The sequence below is a fragment of the Neopsephotus bourkii genome, unplaced genomic scaffold (assembly GCF_033783945.1).
Source record: "Neopsephotus bourkii isolate Nb327-2 ecotype Australia unplaced genomic scaffold, CSIRO-AGI_Nbou_v1 NB_234, whole genome shotgun sequence".
Lineage (NCBI taxonomy): Eukaryota > Metazoa > Chordata > Aves > Psittaciformes > Psittacidae > Neopsephotus > Neopsephotus bourkii.
In genome coordinates this window covers 5628366-5647887 of record NW_026900744.1, presented here as the reverse complement: position 1 = coordinate 5647887, position 19522 = coordinate 5628366, and the positions used below count along the sequence as shown (strand labels likewise).

Sequence of the window (19522 nt, the reverse complement as noted above, 5' to 3'; positions counted from 1 at the left end):
TTCATCAACTGACCACCCCCTGCCCAGCACAATAAAGCACCAAAGAGGAGTCAATTTTTCTTGCTACTTCCAGTTCTGCTCAGTAAATAACGTGACCTCCTGCTGATCTCCCTTTAGAGATAAGTGGGCAAGGCTGGAAAAAGCAGGCTCGATTCTACCCAAATGTCAGTGGCCAGAAAGGATCTAGGATGGCTCATTTCAAATCCCAGCTCAATGCTGCAGACTCCATCACCAACACTCCTGCGTGAGGTCAAGCCAGCAGACCAAGCTTTTACCAGCTCACTCATGCCCATTTAAAACAGACACCCTAGGAAGTGACTCAGCCCACCAGCATGGCAAGGTGTCACACCAGCCCTGCTCCTCTTCATGCCAGTTGCTGAAATCTGCCACAAAGCTCAATTCTGAGGTAACTCTAGGACTTACAAAACACCTCCTCCAGCAGATGGGACTTCACATACACCCAGCTGAGCGTGGAAGGCTCTGCTGCAGGCAATTGCCAGGGACAGCCTCCCCACTCACCCTATGCTCCTTCTACTCACCAGGATATAGGAGATGGTAGCATATGCTCTCTCCTGCTAACATCCCTTTAGCACAAACCCCCTCAGCAGGTCTGGGAATACCACAGTTTAAAAGGAAACTGGTGAAGGGAAGGATTTAGTTTGCAACTGGAAGCAATTTCTGGATGACAGACTCCTTCAACAGAGGAGGAAAAAGGCATGAGGCGTTAACACAGGATAAATCTTAACTCACAGCATCAGCCGCACCCCAGTGAAGCCCCAGTGACTCAGTGGCTTTTACTAGTGGTGGTCCAACAGACCACCCAGGCTGAAGATGGAGCTGGGTGTATAAAAGTGGACCAACATCTGGTAGCTCACAGTGCTAGGCAATGACTAGCCCTGCCCAGGGCTGGGAAGATCAAGGAACATTTCTAATGCTCTTGGAAACTGTAAAGCTCTCATTGCCCACTCCTCGCTCAGTGTGTGTCCATCTGCTCAAGGAGCTCCAACCCTTGGTACCCACAGTCTCTGCGCTTCCCTGAGGCAAAGACCTTCCCAGTCCATCTGAGGCCTTCAGCTACCTCTCCATGGCAGAGGAGAGCAGAGCACAGCACTGCCGTGCCTGCTGCTAGCCCCTGCTGTATGAGGAGAGAGGTTGGCCTCCCTGCACATCTCCATGAGAATTAGAACAGATTAGTTGTAACACTGGCTTTTAAGGGGAAACTAAGGCTCAAAAGAGCCTGGGAGAACAGCTGCTAGGCCACCAGCGTGCTGGATGTGGAACTGAAGGTTATGGAGCAGGAGGGCAGCAGACAGTTCCCACTTCCTGCAGTCTCTGCTATGCAAGGGGTAAAGGGAAGCACGGGTGGTCACAGAACTGTGATTTTGTGCGCTGTAAAATCATGGGAGCCCTTTCCTGACAGCAGTCGCAGTCCTGCTGTACAGGTCTGTCATGACACCTCGTGGCCAGAGGCACCCCTGCAGCATCTGCCACCAGCCTGCCCCGTTTCTTGTGTACCTAGATGAATGCTCATTTCCATTGACGTCAGGTGACAGCAGGAATGAGGCAACGGAATGCAGTTAAGACATCAGGCTAGGACACACTGAGCATCGCTGAGCATCCCTGTCATCTCAGCAGCAGCTCACACTTCTCTGTCCTGTGCTATAACCCACCATGCAGCTTTGTGGCTCTACCCCACTTCTGTTTGGAGCAGAGCACAGCCTGGGAGGAGCAAGAGTTGTGGGGCAGCAAAGGGGACAAATGGAGAAGAAACTCATTACAAAATCCTATCAGACCTTCCTGATGTATGAGGGCTGGACCAGGGTCTCATTACTGAAATCATTTACACTCCAAGCTAGCTCCCACGCTGCTGAAGAGCCAAACCTCCATGTCCAAAGAGGTGCTGGTTACTTCTGCTGGAAGCCAAGGCTTCATGCCCATATGTTTATTATATATACACATCCTGGGGTGACAAGGGAGCTCTTCCCACTGCTCATTTTCGTTGAACAATTGTCCATGTTGCTCAGTCAGGCTGCAACATCACTCTTCCCACGGACTCATATCTGTGTCAATGGCCACGCAGTTATAGGCAGCATAGCGCAACTTCTCTTCACATACCTTGGCACTAGGGATAGCAGGAGGAAGGGGAAGAAAGAAAAGACAAGGAGGAGTTGCCATTGATCCTTTGCCAGTGGAGAAGACAAGATGCTTTCTGAGATGGAGGCTACTCTTCACCAGCCACTCACAAGGAAAATCACAGCAGCTAGATGGTACAGGCACAGGGACATAAATGTGGCTAAGCAATGGGACTCTATGGGTCAGCACCAAGGTTAAGAAAGGAGCCCAGAGACACAGACCCCTGGATGTAGGGAAGCACCAAAACTTACGTGGCATAGTTGGGCAAGAAGAGGGTGCTGGAACAGGTGGATGACTCTGGCAAAGCATCTGTCGTCTCAGAGCTTGGGAAGAAGGTGATAACCTGGTCAGGACCATCAGGCCAGCAACACAGAGGAGGCCAGACCACACATCCCTCTGGTGTGGGACCTGTCAGCCTTGCAATCTACAGAAGAATGAACTCACCCCATTTTGTCTGGATAGATGTAGATCCGTGCTGGAAGGCGGCTTCTGCCAGTGACAAATCTGAGGAAGCGGCTGCGATCCTCTGTGAAGGGAAAACAAAGACATCAGCAGACCCTAGAGGGATGCGGATGGAGTACAGCCACTTCCAAGTATCCCCAGTGCTAGCAGATCCTTCAGCCCAGCTGCTTGTTCTCCCTGGCTCCCATCTGTTCCCCAGGCAGCTATGAGGGTGGCTTTGTCCCCCTCGTTCCCAGCCAGCATGCAGGGTCTGTCATGGCACAAGATATATGGGGCCAGAGCAAATTACTCACCATTGGTGAAGTTGTTGAGTGCTTCCCAGAAGTACTGAACACGGGTGTCCAGCGGCTCAAAGTCCTCAAACCGGGCTGGCAGAAAGGATACAGAAGTTTATTAAAGAACCAAACTCCTCCTGGATAAGCCAGAGCAGCTCCCCCTGCTCACCCAGGGGTCTTATGCCAGCACAGGAAGAAACTTCTAGGTGCCTGCAGGGTGTGAACATAGACCCAAGGTGTGAGGGACACATGCAGTCAGGCTCCTCCCACAAAGTGTATCCAGCTCCATGTCTCAACTCCACAGAGGCTCAGATACTGGCAGCCTAAGGATGCTCCAGCCTGGACTCTGAGGCCCAGCATGGAGACAAGGGACACCCCTGCCCTCATCAGCACTCAGCTTAAGATAAGAAGCATACAAGGCCACATTCATACTTGCAATAAGGGCTAAGATCAGCCTCCCACACCTCTGCTTGTCCCAGCTCAGAGCAAAGACAGTCTTGTTTTCAGGGAGTTTTCAGTAGAGCCTTTCACTTACTGAGCTTCTTCAAGGCATCAACTGTGACTTCAGGGTCTCCACAGACTTTTTTCTCCAGCTCCTGCCAGGTGAGGAGGTCAAGGACAGCTTGGGGCACCACCTTCAGCAGCCCAGCCTGCATGGCCATGATCTGAAAGGAGAAAGGGCAGGTAAGCACCATGTCTTGTCCATTTCCCTGGCTCACGTTTGAGCCTAGGGACTCGACTGGATGCAAGCCAGGAGACTGCTCACAGCAAATGCTCCAAGGAGCCTGAAGAAGGGAAGAGGATCTGAGATGCACTCCAGTTTATTCAGGAAACCTGTGTCAGACTGGGAATAAAACCCTGTCTCCCATGCTGCTACAAGCCCATTTGCTTCTCAACAACTCCACGGACTCCAGGACCTCAACCAAAAGAATTGCCTACAATTGCACTAATGAGCACAGGGTCACTAACTACAATGCTTTTTACTCAAAACAGATTTGGGGAGCAGAAGAGGAGGTTGTGTGTGTGTCTCTCAGACCTCAGTGACACACTGATGCTATAGCACAGCATTACCTGCTCCTTGCTCTCCTCCAGTCGAGCCTTCTGCACCAGGCGGATGAACTCCTTGCGGTCCTCATAGCGCACCACGGTGTTGCTGCCATTGGGGATCAGCTCCACCATGCGTTGGTCACTCAGCACCGTCGTGTAGGTCAGCTCATTCCCAAATTTGAACTCAAAGGTGTCTCTGTCCATAACTTCCATCACCTCCAGGAGTTTTACCTGCCCAGTCCCCGGATGAGTGATTGTTAGAGGGAAGACCGGTGGGCAGCGGTGTGCCCGAGTCCCCATCTCCTCCCTTCCCAGACAAGAGCTACAGGGACTCTGACAGGAGCACAATTTGGGATATGCTGCCCTAGAGCTGTTTAGCAGGCCCTGGGACATCGCACGTTTGCAGCAGTAGTCAGCATCTCTGTATTAGCTATCAGATGCATTAAACGCATCTGATAGGAGTGCCCTTTTGGTGCATGTTTCTTTGGCACACAACAGGAGGAAGCAAGTACAACATGAGGACAGGGACACAAAGCACCATCTTGCTGAGTGCCACAAGGAATACGATAGGCACAGCCTCCCAGTTCCGCTCACCAGTACAGAGTCCACAGCAGGGAAGTCTTTGCTCCAGCTGACCTCCTCCCCTGTTAGTTGTTTCCATACAAAACCAGGAAGAGCCAGGACCTGAAGAAGAGCATGGATTCTGCTAAGTTTGTGTGAAAGGAGACATTCCCCAAAATGGATATAGGGCTCAACAGTGAAGACACAAAGGAGATTCCCTGATCCCCCCGTCACATGCAGAGCTCATCATAGCTGAGCAGAGATCAGACACCTCTCCCAAGTCCCCAGCAGCATCTCCCAAAACTCAGGCTGTGAGCTTTCTTAACCTCTTGGCCCCAGATCCTGCCAAGCACCTTTTCTCCCAGTGTGATCACAGAGCTCTCCCATGCTCCTGTTGGACAGGATGCAGAAGGGGGATAAAAATTCCCTTTGCAGTAAACCTCCACGCAGGGATCGGATTGAAGGCTTACCAGAAACTCCTTGCCCCTCAGGGCTGCTCCCATGATCTGCCCGATCCACTCATACTTTGGGAAGTCTTTACAGGAAGGGTTGGGGACGTACATGTCCCTGGCTTCTCCAGTACCATTACCCTACAGAAGGGAGAGGCAAAACTCCAAGTCACTATCTCAGCACAGCATGAAGCACCACAAACTCAGTTTCTGCGTTGCCTCTGGGCACTTGTCACAATGGAAGTGGGCTAAACAACCCCATCCTCCTTGGCAATATTCCTTGTCAGAGACAAGTATCCAGGCCCCTGTCAGCATATCCTAAAATGAGATGTCACAAAGCAGTCTACCCAACCCTTCCCAAGGAAAAGCCTCAGATCAGCGAAAGTAGGAACCTCCCTGGCATGCAGGGGGACAGGGGCAGCACTGCATTGCCAGGCATGAAAAGATTTCCATCAAATACCCCAATCCACAGCACCTGGTTGGATGTGCGCACAAAGAAGGGCAGAGGCACAGGGGTGTCTGCCGAGCTGGGACACAGCTCCTCCGACATGTCTGCCAGACTGTCCCGAAAACCACCACCTGCAACCCCAAAAGAAGGGCATTTTTAGTGATGTGAACATCTCATTTTGCTGATCCTCAGAGTTATGGAACAAAGATGAGGAATTCTGGTCCAATCCTGCCCCGTGCTGAGCAGAAGGCTCCCGTCGGAGTTTTATGGCACCAGAGGAAACAGGATAAGTAACATCCCTGCCTGGCCTGTGGAGGAGAGCCAGAGGGAGCACTGTCAAAGCTGCTGTTAATGACTAATGGAGGTCTGGTCCCCATTCCAGCAAGCAGCTCTCCTCATCCAGGACATGGCCGGGGTGGCGGGACAAGGCAACCCGCCTTCCCTCTCTCCTCAATGGGCAGTAACATTGGGAGCAAATGAGAGCTCCTATAGCAAGTCACTCCATCAACCTCTGCCTCTGCTTCAGGGAGCCCTTGCCTCACACAGCCCTTACCTTGGTCAATGATGCCCTCTGCGATGAATTTGCACTCCCACCACTGGTCATAACGCAATGGCCACCTGTGGAGAACCAGGCATGGCCTGAGGAGCTGCTCAAAGCCAAGGAGATGCTGGGGAGGCAGCAGGCACAGCAGGGTCAGCAGGAGACTAGAGTGAACCAGTCTGAGCTTAGGACGGGACAAGATCTCAATCTCCAGAGATAGCTGCATCTTCAGTAGGGAGGTGACACCCTGGGAAATAGGCCATGATCCCATGGCTGAGCCGGCTCCTGCCTTTGCAAACCTTCTCCAGAGCACAGGGGGGGACACAGGTTTCCCAAACAGCCTGCTGGACATTGCTCCCAGCACTGCATGATCCCCTCCCTCCCCCATGCTTACCTATAATCTAGAGGCTTTTCAAACTTGTCCGAGGGTTTCAGGCCTTCATACACCTGCAACAAGCAGAGATCAAGGCTGGTATCCCCTCTCCAGGGGAACTGGTGCCAGATGAAGGCAGGAAACTCAAGAAATCTGGTTTGCCCCAAACCTTTAAATAGTAACCAAAGCTGATCTCTAAATGGTCCAGGAGCCCTTCATTATTGGAAATGGAACAATAATTACAGTGCTAAGCACTGTATGGCGCTTTCTGGTCTCAGAGGTACATCAAATACACATTAAGCCTCACAGCAGTCTAGGCTGTTTATGCACACACAGAGCAATAGATCTTTTGGAGATGGGGGCAGAATGACAATAGGAAAATCATCATTGCTGTAAAACCATGATACAGAACTGCATGCAGCTGCATTACTGTTGCCACACAAGAATTATTTGCTGCCCTTTCAGTGTAAGGAGATGGTTATGCTCTGCATTAGCAACATGCCACAGAGAGCATCCAGGATAGAGATTTCAACTTAGAAGACCCAAATCCCTCTTAGATGTTATTCCTGGATATGGGATCATCAGCACATGTAATTGTAGACCCTACGAAACACGTGAAGAGGCCTTAAGGACTCTAGGTATCTCCAGCTCTACGTTGTCCCCTTTCACCCATCTCTACATGGCTCATCTTAGTTTTAGGATGCCCCACTCTCCCCAGAGCAGCAGGGACCCTCCCAGGAGGCACGGTACCTGGGTGAAGACAGCGTTCTTGCAGCTGGGGTCCAGGGCAGGGTTGTCTCGGTGCTCCATAGCCAGGCGTCGGTTAATATAGAGCCGTGGCATGAAGTTAGGCTTGCTGGTCTCCGAGTCCTTCAGACACTGGGTAATGAGAGCTGTGCGCCTCTTGGACAGCAGCAAGAACTGCTTGATATGCTGCCAACAGGTATGTCCAAAACATCAGAAGTGCTCAGTGTCACCTACTGCCTATTGAAGCTACTGCACTGCCAGGTCTCTCTCCTTCCCAGGGCCACTGCCTTTCATACACACAGACACATTCTCCTTGACAGTATTTGCCCCACTTCTGCCTCTGAATGGTTCTGCTTTCTGGCTTAAGGGAGATACTAAGCTCAGTCTTCTCTCCATCAGTCATCATGTGTTGCTCACATTCCAGTGTTGCCTGAACATTCCTTCACCCTCGTTCTCACCAGAACATCTGTCTTGCTATTCATCCTATCTGTAACCAAAGCAAGCTCCTCTAAACAAACAAGAATCATCAAATGCTCTGGATCCTGTATTGAGCCTGCACAGGAATTACAGTCCGTTCTGACATCAGGCCTGGAAACGCACAGAATGGGGCTACCCCAGTAATGTCTGGCATATATTCTGGGAGAGGATGTAAGGAAAACAGATGCCTGGAGCGACGAACCCAGTCTTATGAGAAAGATGGAAATCAAAAGCTTATTAAAGGCAGAAAGAATTTACTGGTGAAAGCCTTGCTGTTTGGACACAGCCAGCCCAAAGCTGCTGGCAGCAAGCTCAGGAACAGAGTGTCCTGGGCTGAGATCTCAGAGAGGATGTGTGTCCAACTCACATGCCCAGTGCTGCTGGGCTGCTCAAAATCCTTTTGAGGATGAAGTGCTCTTGTTTGATTCTACTTGTTAGCCCATAGCTGTATGTTTCCACATCAGCATTTTAGCAGGAAACTAGCCTCTAAACAATATCACCTCTCACAGCTTTAATGAACTGAGCCCAGACACACATCTCCCTGGAGCTGCTCAAAAGGCAACAAGCATTGACTGCCTCTCTTCCCACAGCCCAAGCACAATCACCCTGCCAGACTGAGGCCCCACAGGACACAGAGGAAATCTCTCACCTTGAGTTTGCTGAATGTCCCAACAGTGTGGTCCCAGGCTGGCACCAGGTGATGCAGGACACTGTCCAGGAGCTTGATGAACCTAAATCCCAAAGAAGATACTGCAACACAGGAGGGCCAGAGATATGCACAAGCCTATTGCAGACCAGCCACAAGCTGAAAAGTAACAGCTGATCCAAACCCAACCCAGCATAGTCTTTTCTATCACAGAGTCTTCAGTACCGAATTCCCACTCTCTGGGCACTGCAGGCATCTTGTACCCCTTGCAAGGGATTATGTGCACACCTGCCCCACACACCACACAGATATACTGCAATTGAAACACACAAGACACTGAACTTGAGCTGCAAAACTCCTCTGAAAGCACAGGGGAGTTATCCCAGAGAGTCCACTTTGTTCCCAAATGGCTCTGCTATTTAATCCAGGGCCCAGGATCCCCGTCCCAAGGGGCTTTACAGCCTCTAGCCATGGTTGTGATGGAGGCAGCACCAATCCCCGCAGGCAACACCACCCCACTTGTCTGCCCCCCCCATACAGTACCTTTGAATGAGCACAGCCCGGCGGTACAGCAGGTCAGGGTCTGTCCCTTCTAGGCGAGGGTAACGCACTAAATTGGGCAGCTGGAACATGTCAGCACTGAGCCCCAAGTCCCTCTGTCGGGAGGATTTGATTTTGATGCCTCGGAGGCGAACATCAATCCCATCATCTGCCAAGAAGACCACGGATGATACACTGAGACAATGAGAAAGCAAGCCTTCCAGCATGGAGTTCTGTGAGTAAAAGCACTGGGAATGCGACCAGCTCTGGGGCTAAGCACTGAGTGTCTGAAATATCTCTGTGAAGAAGTGGGGCATTTACAGAAAAAAGGGAAATGAACTGAAAGCAGAGAAAGACAGGGTGAAAGCTGAGAGCCTGCAAGCCTTCAGGTCCCGCTGGAGCTTCACATGGTTCTTCTGCATCTCATCTGAAACAGCCCACCGAGCCATGTACAAACCACAGGAACAAAATTAATGTATAGCATCTTACACATACATTATGGATGAGGCTTTTAACACCCAGCCCTACCTCTGCACTCCACAATCCGGATCTCAATGACAGGCAGGTGTGTTGTCATGTCTTCAAGGATGCACACGTCCCCAATGTAGCTCCTGCAAACACAGCACAGAGGGCTGCTCCCTCACCCATCCTGCCAAAAACCACAGGCCATTTGTAAGGGAAGAGGGTTTGTATGTTTTGAAATGGATGTCTGTGGCAGAAACACGGACCCAGTTGCCTACAACACAGCCTATGCTGAATGCCTGAACCTGCTGGTGCCCCAGGTCCCCATGACACGATCCCAATGGGTCCCATAATTGGATCAGGACAGCCCTGATGACTGTGCTGTCTGCTACTGTAGGCAGAGTGAACTTGCAGCTCAGATAGACAATGCCTGTCCCAAAGCTCTAGGTTTTTTAAGCCAGGCTGGTGCTGGCATGACTGTTTAGGGTCGGGGTGTCCTGCATCTCCCAGCCCCTGCAAAGGCCACACTATACTCTCCACTTCCAGCCACTCACTCATCAATGCCGACATCATTCAGTTTCTTCAGATTGTCTCCCTCGCCTCCATACACAGCAACCCGCTTGGGCATGAAGTTCTCATCAGTGGTATCCACTGTCAGCAGGAGCTTCCTGCAAAGGGAAGCATGAAATGAAGGCAGCTGCCTCTGAACACCCACCACTGCTCTCCCCCATTGCCTGGTCACACTTGTCATCAAGTACAGCAGCTGGTGCTGGGATCCCCAGGCACCTGTGATAATGGTAAGACCTGTTCAAGCTCAGAGCCAGAGAAAGGCCTGGGAGACAGGGAGTGCAGGGGAATTTGGGCCATGATGGAGAGGTGCCTCACTTGACAATGGTGCCTTTCTTCATGTTGAGCCGCACCCAGTGCTGGCCCTGGGACCCGTCACTCTCCCAGTACGTGTCCGCATGGCTGTCGGTCAAGCATGACACATTGAAGTCCTCCTGGAAGAGGGCAGTAAATGAGAAGAAGATCACATGGGGGCAGGATTAACTTCCTTTAAATTATTACTTTTGTCATGAATCTTGGAGCCAGAGGGCATCAAACTGACCTGTTCCCTTTGCTGGGCTGTGGCTAGACACAGGGAATACAGAGCACACAAGACACTGGGCCTGACTCTCCAAGGTGCTCGGGGGTCACACATGCAACGCAGAATATCAAACCCTCCCTAAAATCAGCTTTGCAGCTAATATCAGCGTTTGCTTCTGAAACCACAGCCCTTCCCAGGGCCACATTACACACTATGCTGCATGTTGCTCCCCAGGCCTCTCTCCCACATCCTCAAACACAGCCCAGCTCAGCACATCAAGCACCCCCCATGCTCCCCAGCCCCATGGCACAGCAGGGCTGACACAGCCTTGTCCCTTTAACTCACTGTGTAGGATGAGACATCGATGCTGTCCACATACTGCTTGACACTGCCCAAGTTCTCATCCTCCTTCCCAATGTGATCATACAGGAAATGCACCAGGTCTTCATCACATTCATAAGTCCATGTTGGGGGCACAAACCTACCAGGGAAAAGGGATTAATGGGTCTGGAGGAGAACCATGGGCAGCCAGGCTAGCAGGTCAGCGAAGGCAGGTCCATGTTCTGCTTCCCATGGCCTAGTCCTGTTTTCTGTTTGTACGGGCTTATCTAGAACAAAACATGGCCAAGCAGAGCCGCTCCTCACTGCCTGTCTTCCCCCGTCTCTGCCAAGGTCTGCAGGAGACGGCTATCTGAGCAACCTGCGACACACACTGCCTTGCACCCAACCGAAGCAGCAGCTGGGACACAGCTCATACCGAAGCTTCTCTACTGCAGCCTCATCCTGCTCCATGGGCTTGGGCTTCGCTCCGAGGCGCAGGGAGTACGTCAGATCCACCACCTGCTCCCATCTGAAACAACCCAGAGAAGAGGGGAGTGAGAAAATCCCAGGGGAAAGAGCGTGAACTACCTGGAAGGGGAAGACTTGAGTTTAAAGCCCCACCGCACTCCATCCTCCATCACTCACTCCATCCTCATCCACCACCCTTTCCTTTCCAGCCATCTCCACTTCTTACAACCCAAATGGCAGGTGATGAGCAGTTACCGAGCCAAACCCAGTTAACTCCACATCTGTCATCCCCATGGCCTCATTTCCATGGAAGAAGTGGCCAAATAAACCGGGGCTCCTCAGTGCACGGCAGGAACGGCTGTATACCGAGACAGCCTGCAGCTGGGCCTGCGTGAACGGAGGGAAAGCACCTGCAGCTCTGCCGTGCAAAGGGACCCGGGACAGCCAGACACGACGACCCAGACCCCGCACCTGATGACGGGCTTGTAGTCCACCCCGAAGAGCTGCTGCTGCCGCTGGATCCGCTCCGTGGAATCCACCGGCACCAGCCGGTCCCCGCCGTCGGCGTGCTTGCACACCAGCACCCAGCCCTCCTCCAGCTCGCAGCCGCTCCGGTACTCCTCCAGCTGCTCCTGCGGGGAAGGGCGGCTCCCGTCAGCGGGCGGGCGGACGGGCCCCTCCGCAGGCAGCGCAGGCCGCGGGGGCCTCCCCCAGCCCCGCCGTTACCTTGCTGAGCTTGACCCAGAGCCCGGCGCTGTTGCAGTACTCCTCGCCGGTGGCGCGGAGGCAGCCGCCCTTCCGCACCTCGATGGTGGCCCGCGCCGCCCGCTTACCGCCCCTCGCCGGCCCCGGGCTGTCCCAGACGCTGAGCAGGCTGCGGGCGGCGGCGGCGGCGGTGGCGGTGGGGTCCTTGCAGATCTTGTACTGCACCTCCCGCGGCACGTAGCAGAGCGCGGCGGGCAGCGCCCGGGCGCGGCGGAAGCACTCGCTGCACTGCAGCAGGAACCGCAGCCGGCCCAGCACCTGGTGCGGCGCTTCCCCGCCCGCACGCATCGCGCACCGGGCTCCGTGCACGGCGGGACAGCGACCGAGCCCCGCACTGGTGGGGTCGCTACTCGCGGGTTTACGGCAAACCCCGCCCGCCGACAAGGCAAGATGGCGGCGCCCAACGGGGCGGACGTAGGGCAAGATGGCAGCGCCCGTGCCGCGTAGGGAGGAGGGAGGAACGGGCAAGATGGCGGCTTATGGAGCAGCGGGAAGCCTGGCAGGATGGCGGTGTACGAAGGGGGCGGGACAAGATGGCGGTGTACGGAGGGGCGGGACTACGGCAAGATGGCGGTGCCAGCGGGGCGGGACGGGGGCGGGGCGCGGCGCGTCAGGAGGCCGCGGAGGAGCTGGGGACAGCGCGGGAGTATGGAGGACGGCGAGCGGCTCCTGTGAGTAACCGGGAGCAGGGAGGGCGACGGGGCGGGGGGAGCCTGGGTCCGCATCCCCGCCGCCCTCCCTGGTCCTCTGGTGCGGTGAGGGGGGGCAGGCAGTGGGGTCTGCACGGGGAACACTGGTGTGGCCCTGGGGATGGTGCTCTGGCATTGGGGTCCTGTACTGGGGACACTGGTGTGGCGTTGGGGTTCTGTGCTGGGGACACTGGTGTGGCGTTGGGGGTACGGGTGCTCTGGCATTGGGGTCCTGTACTGGGGACACTGGTGTGGCACTGGGGGTATGGGTGCTCTGGCATTGGGGTCGTGTGCTGGGGACACTGGTGTGGCACTGGGGGTACGGGTGCTCTGGCATTGGGGTCCTGTACTGGGGACACTGGTGTGGCACTAGGGGTATGGGTGCTCTGGCATTGGGGTCCTGTGCTGGGGACACTGGTGTGGCACTGGGAATACGGGTGCTCTGGCATTGGGGTCCTGTACTGGGGACACTGGTGTGGAGCTTAGTCACTAGTGAGGCACTGGGAACACTGATCCTGCCCTGGGATGGGTCAGCAGGGCCACGGGTCCTGCAGTCACTGAAGTAACTGGTCCCACACTGGAAGTTTTGGGCGCTTTGTCCCTGTGGTCCTGGCTGGTCACAGCAGGATGGTGCTGGCCGCCCCCCATATTTCCTGGGGTCCTACCCCTATGGCAGGCCGGCACCCCCTCAGTGGAGGCACTGCAGGGGGAGGCTGGGACACGTGGTTGTCACCATGGGCTGCACAGCACAGATAGGAGCTGGGGACATCGGTGGCAGGGCTGGACCCAAATCTCTCCAGGCGGGAGCAACTGCTGGCCACGATAACTTAATCTCATGGGCCCCTGGGCTGGGTATTGCCTCTCCCTGTGGAGGCCCCCCTAGTCCCAAGCAGGAGAGGGCTCTGCACCATGATGGGGAGCATTTGTCACTGTTGGGCACAAGCCCTTTCATGCAGTCACCAGCCAGGAAGTGGGGATCTGGCAGGGCACGTAGACCCCTCATAGGTGACAGCCCACACCTTCTCTTTCATCCACAGCCCCAAGGGTTTCCCCAAGCTGAAGAATGACACGTTCCTGCGAGCAGCACGTGGGGAGGAGACGGAGCACACCCCAGTGTGGTGCATGCGGCAGGCTGGGCGCTACCTGCCTGGTGAGCGGGTGGAGGGGTATGGAGGGGCACAGCAAGGGTGGCCCAGCATGCACCCCATAATGCTCATGCTGGTCCTTTGCAGAGTTTCGGGAGACCCGGGCAGCGCAAGATTTCTTTGCCACTTGCCGGAGTCCCAAATTGTGCTGTGAGCTGACGCTGCAGGTGAGCATCCTCTGGGGATTCTGTGTGTCCCCTCTCGCCACCCAGAAGGGGATGGGGAGTAACCTTGGCTCCGGTCACCCCACGTGGCCCCAATAAGTTTAGCAGCCCTTGGAGACCCTGCTGCCCATGTGCTTGTTCAGGTCTTCATGGGGGAGGGTATCCCATCCCCTCACTGATGCTGCTTCTTCCCATCCACAGCCACTCAGACGATTTCCCTTGGATGCTGCCATCATCTTCTCTGACATCTTGGTGGTACCCCAGGTGAGAGCCATAGCTAGTGGTGGGGAGCAGTGCCTGGGAAAGGGGCTGGATTCAGGGCCACCCCATTCCTGCTTCTTCCATTCTTCGCTGTCCCCAGGCACTGGGCATGGAGGTTGTCATGGTCCCTGGCAAAGGACCCACGTTCACAGAGCCCCTGAAGGAGGTGGAGGATCTGCTGAAGCTGCGACAGAAGGTGGATGTGACCGCAGAGCTGGGTTACGTCTTCCAGGCCATAACGCTGACACGACACAGCCTAGAGGGCAGGGTACCCCTCATCGGCTTCTCTGGGGCGCCTGTAAGTGATGTGGCTCCTCCATGTGGCTTTCCTATCTGGGCTTCTCTGCTCTTTCTTCTGAAGTGACACTAGCCATGACACCCCAGAGCTGTGGCTGCTAGAGGGGTGCATACACAGGGGACAGTCAATGCAGGAGCAGCTGTGCCCCAGGCTCTGGGGTGCTCAGAGGTCCTACCTTCAGCACTGTGACCAGCCCCTCCTGTCTTCCTCCATCGCTGTCCTCACTTTACTCCTCTTCTTCCCACAGTGGACACTCATGTCCTACATGATTGAAGGTGGTGGCTCCACTACAATGGCCAAGGCCAAGAGCTGGCTCTACCGGCACCCCGAGGCAAGCCACCGACTGCTGCGGCTGCTTGCTGATGTCGTCACTGACTACCTGGTGGGGCAGGTGGCTGCTGGAGCGCAGGTGAGTCCTGGGGCATGGGGACAGGGCCAGGCAGGAAGGCAGGGAATGGAGATGGGAAGCAGAGACCGTCCAGCTTCTGAAAGCAGGAGGAGGGGCTGAGGTGCAGCTCTCCCATGCCCGTTTTCCTGGCAGGCACTCCAGCTATTTGAGTCCCATGCAGGGCACCTGGGCCCGGAGCAGTTCCAGGACTTTGCCCTGCCTTACATCCGAGACATCGCCCAGGGTGTCAAGAGCAAGCTGAAGGAGGAGGCGCTGCCCCTGGTGCCCATGGTGAGTTGGGGCTGCCTGGATTGACCCTGACATCTGGGGGCTGTTGGACGTGGCGCAACCCTTGGTATCTATCTGACCCACAGCAGAGTTACTGCCCATCTCCTCCCTCTCCAGATCATCTTTGCAAAAGATGCACACTATGCACTGCGTGACCTGGCCCATGCTGGTTATGAGGTGGTCGGTCTCGACTGGACCATCAGGCCCCAGGAAGCTCGGTAAGTCTGTAGCAAAGCACTCAGGTGCCTGGGCAGCACCTTAGGCCGGGTACCCTCACTTCTTCCTCTGACCTGAGCCATCCCAGGCTTGGAGACTGCTGGTCCAGCAGTGGGGATAGTTGGGCTCCCATGCTGTGTGATGCTCGTAGCAAACAGGGGGCCGCACTGAGGACTCCTAAAGCGTGCTGAGGTGGGGGCTGCAGGCACCTGGCTGCTCCCAGTTTCTGTACCACATGCAACAACTCACCTGCTTCCTCTTTGCTGCAGTGCACAGATAGGGAAAGATGTCACCCTGCAAGGAAACCTAGATCCCTGTGCTCTCTATGCACCCAAGGTAAGCTGTGGCCATTGCCAGTAACTGGGTTAGTTCTAGCCTGTGTTAAAGGCCTCCTGTCTCAGTTTCCCCACCTGCATTGCTGGCTCGTGTCCCAGCAGTCCCCCAGGCTGGCTGGTGACTGGTGGGATTGATGAGTGGTTTCCTACTGTGCCTACAGGAGAAGATTGGTGAGCTGGTGAAGAAGATGCTGGAGGGTTTTGGGACGCAACGCTACATTGCCAACCTGGGCCATGGCCTCTACCCTGACATGAGCCCTGAGCACGTGGGTGCCTTTGTGGAGGCTGTGCACTCTCATTCCCGCCACATCAACAAGCACAGCTGAGCCTGGGGGCCTGGGGACAGGACTCTGATTTGGGCACAGTCACCTCAAGTAGCCTGTTGTCACAGGGCTGGCTCCAGGCTGGGCTGCAGCATTAAACCAGCACATTCTCCACAGCAGCCGTGTGGCTCTGGCTGGTGGGATGGGAATTGGACAGCCCTGGAGGAGAGGGGCAGTGATGGCAGTCTGGCAGTGGGGCATGTGAGGACAGGGGGAGTCCCTGAGCCCTGTCCTGCAGGTCAGAATGGGGAAACTGGGTTGATAGCAAAGTAGGGGGGGGATGTGCCTCCCTGCCAGGCTGCACAGTATTGTGCCAAGGGGTGGCAAGAGAGGGTGTGAACTCAGAGCACAATAGGCATCTCTTGGCACTATGGATGCACTCAGCTCTGACAGGGGAGAGGAGCTCATAACACACCACTGCCACAGGCTTGGCATAAGCAATGCCACTGTACTGCTCACATGGGAATAGACAACATGGCATTAAACCAGGGCATCATTTAGTGAGTGGGAGACCCATCAGGACTCACCTAGGGGACAACCACATGGCAGGAGCCTGCAGACAGTACCAGCACCAGCACCCTGCCACACTGGCTGGGATCGCAGCAAAAACACTGTGGCCCTAGCACTGCCATAATCCTCCTCCAGCTCCCAGAGACTCTTTGGGACCATCCCACTGGTCCTGGAGATCTCTTCCCTCCCTATCTCCTCTGATCCTTGGGCAAAGTCTGCCTGGGGCTCAGCAAACCCCGTGGGAAGCAGTAACCCTGCTGCCAGCACCCAAGAACCCCGAGTTCCGATTCCATACCACCCCATCCCACACTGCAGCACACACACTGAGGTCCAGGCTGTCTGTAGAACGGATCAAGATGTGGACACCAACACTGCTGTAGCTGGCATGGATGGGGCAGTGTCCCAAAAGCTGGGCAGGGACCTGTAGACACCCGGCCACCCAGCAAGCACGGTGACCCCTCCAACTTCAGAGAAAGGCAGTAGAGATACAGGCAGTAACGTTCATCCCTTTTTATTATTAAACATCAGATGAAGGTCGCACACACACATACACGCACGCAGAACAAAAAAGTAAAAGAAAAGAAAGGAGGAAAAAAAGAGAGACTGGTTGAAGACCGCTAGTTTGGTGGCGACACAGACCGAGTACAATTGGTTTCCTGGCCAGACCGCGGACACAAGTCACTTGCCAAAAAAGTAAAAGTCAAACCAGACAGCAGATATCTAGCCCACATTCTCTAACTACAAGTCACCATCCAGACCGGCCCTGGCCCCCCCAGCCGTCCCGACCCACTGGCAAAGAAATGAACCAAAACCAAACAGCTGCCAGCCCAGGACTGGAAAGTCTGCCCCTGGCACGGGGCGAAGCCGGGAAGGACCAAGCATTGGCTGCACCACAAAGCTGGGAAGCCAAACACTGCTTGCCCCTGCTCCCTCCCAGGAGCCAACAGCCCTGGTGCCCACCTGCCTGCCCAAGCACCTCGCACCCCTGCGCCAGTGGGAGACGGCGTGTGCGAGGTGATGGGCTCGTGTCCTCCATCCCCAGCATCCATGTGTGTCCGAGCGAGCGTCCCCCGAGCCCCTTCCTTCGCTGTCCTCAAGCGTTGAGCTGCTGCTCCTCCTTCCTTCTGTCCATCCATCTGTCCGTCCATCCATCCCAGGGCTGTGAGTCGACCTTCGCCTCCCCCCACACCCTTCTTGCTGCCGACGATGCCGTGGGGACCTGAGAAACGTTCGCGTGCCTCCTCCTCTTTTTGTCTGTGGTTTTTGTTTTGTGTGGTTTTTTTTAAATAATAGTTATAATAATAATAATAACAATAATAATAATAGCAATAATAAAAATAATCGCCCCAGCCCATGACAATTTCAAGTATCCCCCAAATAAAAGACAGAATTATAAATAATTATAACTTTACAATTTAATAATTGACACATATACTATAGTATTTACAGTATCATAAATGCTTTTTTTTTCTTTTTTTGTGTTACTTTTAGTAAGCAATCCCTGAGAACAGTTACTTTAACTTGTTTTATTGAAGTATCTTCACAAATAGAGGAGTTTGCATGTCTCGGGCGGGCGGGAGAAGCACTCTGCAAAGCCATCGCTTTTGGTGACGCATGAGGTTCTATGTCGCAGGTTTCTTTGCTCGCTCTTCTTTACTTTTTTCTCTTTTCCTATTTATTTTGAATTCCCCATGTAAATTTAACGATTTCTGCACTTTGCAACCTTCAGATCCCTCCAGCGACCGCTTCCTTCAGGAAAGAGGTATTAGATTTCCAGGTTAGCTTTTGGTATTGGCAAGGGAGGGCAGGGGGCTGAGTGAACCATCCTTTTTCCCCGTGGTTGCCTTTTGGTTTGTGCCCAAGGAATCTCTGGATCCTCTCAGCGTGTGAAATGGTTAAATCCAAGAAAGGAAAATAAAAACAGAAAACAAACAAAACAAACAACAAACAAAAAGAAACAAAAAGACCAGAACAGAGCAGCCTCTGCCGATGGGGGGAAGGTGATCTCTGCTTTCCTTCCTTCTTCTCTCCCGAGTCCCCTTGCTGCGGCCGGACCCTGCCAGTGAGCATGGCAGGGGCCGGGGCTCACCCAAACCGCTCCCGCACCAGCAGCATCAGTTTTTTCTTGCCTTTATAGATTTGTTTGAGATTGTCAATGAACTGGGCAAACTGTATGTGCCCGTCCTGCGCCAGGAGGAAGGTCTCCCTGGCCTTGCTGAGGAACTCGATGAACTCCCCGTAGTGCCGTGGGCTGATGTGGGTGAGCCGGGAGTGAGTGGTGTTGATGTAGGCGCTTATCGTTGCGTCCAGCAGCTGCCGCAGCGGGGCTTTGTCGGTGGACATCAGCTTTCCCGAGTTCCTGCGGCCGGGAATGCCGGCCAGCCCTGGGGCCGTCATGGTGCAGCGGCGAAGGATGTCCGAGAGCACCGTGGCACAGTGCACGCTCTTCACCACCAGTGGGATGATGGCCGCCAGCTCGTTTTTGCCTAGAGAGTGGCTCAAGGCGCAGGCCCAGAGCACGTCGTTGATGGCTGGGTGCGTGTCCTGGTTGTAGGCCAGGTTGAGATGCGTCATGGCCAACGAGGCCAGTTTGAACGCCCGGAGTGGGTAGCCCCGGTGCTCCATGTAGCGGGCGATGGTGAAGAGCTGGGTGTAGGTCATGCCGGTGGAGGCGGCGTCGATGACGATCTGGTAGGCGGTCTCGAAGGCGATGTGGTCCTTCTCGCAGAGGGTCAGGGCGGACAGGGCGCAGTTCTGGGGGTCCTTCATGGCACACTGCAGGGCCAGGGTGCGGGCGCAGCTGGCCAGCTCTTCCCGCTGCGGGTAGTCCAGGCTCAGGCGCAGGATGGTGTTGTGGGACATCACTGTGGCCGCCACAATGCTGGTGGCTTCCGTGGGAGTGAACAGCGAGTACCAGCTCTGCAGGATGCTCACCAGGGCCCTCACCCCTGCAAGGAAACACTGGGGTCACGGCACAGCCCTGGAGCATGGCTCGGATCACAGAGCTCCGCCAAGTCCCAGGACAAAAGCCATGGCAAAGCCAGCTTGCAGCAGTGCTGAGCTGCTGCCTCTGACCCAGCAGGGACAGGGCAGAAGGGGACAG

The 19522-nt window shown here is 54.8% G+C and overlaps 4 protein-coding genes across 5 annotated transcripts in view; 2 read left to right on the top strand and 2 right to left on the bottom strand.

The window, feature by feature from the left end:
• AKR1A1 (aldo-keto reductase family 1 member A1) overlaps nucleotides 1–19522 on the top strand; it is a 455840-nt gene that overhangs the window by 142522 nt on the left and 293796 nt on the right. The gene's annotated exons all lie outside the window — the stretch shown is intronic.
• Nucleotides 1928–12131, bottom strand: HECTD3 (HECT domain E3 ubiquitin protein ligase 3). Its single transcript, XM_061344947.1, has 21 exons — nucleotides 11764–12131; nucleotides 11509–11669; nucleotides 11006–11098; nucleotides 10594–10729; nucleotides 10047–10162; nucleotides 9716–9829; nucleotides 9228–9310; nucleotides 8703–8868; nucleotides 8163–8244; nucleotides 7040–7222; nucleotides 6311–6363; nucleotides 5929–5993; nucleotides 5403–5506; nucleotides 4949–5068; nucleotides 4512–4601; nucleotides 3942–4148; nucleotides 3406–3535; nucleotides 2889–2963; nucleotides 2578–2659; nucleotides 2385–2456; nucleotides 1928–2122 (listed from the first exon to the last, which is right to left on the bottom strand). The coding sequence occupies exons 1-21, from the start codon at nucleotides 12088–12090 to the stop codon at nucleotides 2038–2040; spliced, it is 2544 nt and encodes an 847-aa protein (XP_061200931.1). The 5' UTR covers nucleotides 12091–12131; the 3' UTR covers nucleotides 1928–2037.
• UROD (uroporphyrinogen decarboxylase) lies at nucleotides 12180–16025 on the top strand. Of its 2 annotated transcripts, none has more exons than XM_061344949.1 (10): nucleotides 12180–12343; nucleotides 13529–13641; nucleotides 13724–13803; nucleotides 14002–14064; nucleotides 14162–14359; nucleotides 14607–14768; nucleotides 14901–15038; nucleotides 15153–15253; nucleotides 15521–15587; nucleotides 15748–16025. In XM_061344949.1, exons 1-10 carry the CDS (start codon nucleotides 12282–12284, stop codon nucleotides 15910–15912), a joined length of 1149 nt encoding a protein of 382 aa, XP_061200933.1. In that variant the 5' UTR covers nucleotides 12180–12281; the 3' UTR covers nucleotides 15913–16025. The 2 variants fall into 2 exon arrangements, with proteins under 2 accessions (XP_061200933.1, XP_061200932.1); XM_061344948.1 differs by lacking the exon at nucleotides 12180–12343 and adding an exon at nucleotides 12369–12473.
• ZSWIM5 (zinc finger SWIM-type containing 5) overlaps nucleotides 16912–19522 on the bottom strand; it is a 99379-nt gene continuing 96768 nt past the window's right edge. Inside the window, exon 14 of the mRNA XM_061344945.1 lies at nucleotides 16912–19367. Within this exon, the coding sequence (XP_061200929.1) occupies nucleotides 18505–19367 (863 nt within the window). The 3' untranslated portion in view covers nucleotides 16912–18504. The remainder of the gene's footprint in view (nucleotides 19368–19522) is intronic.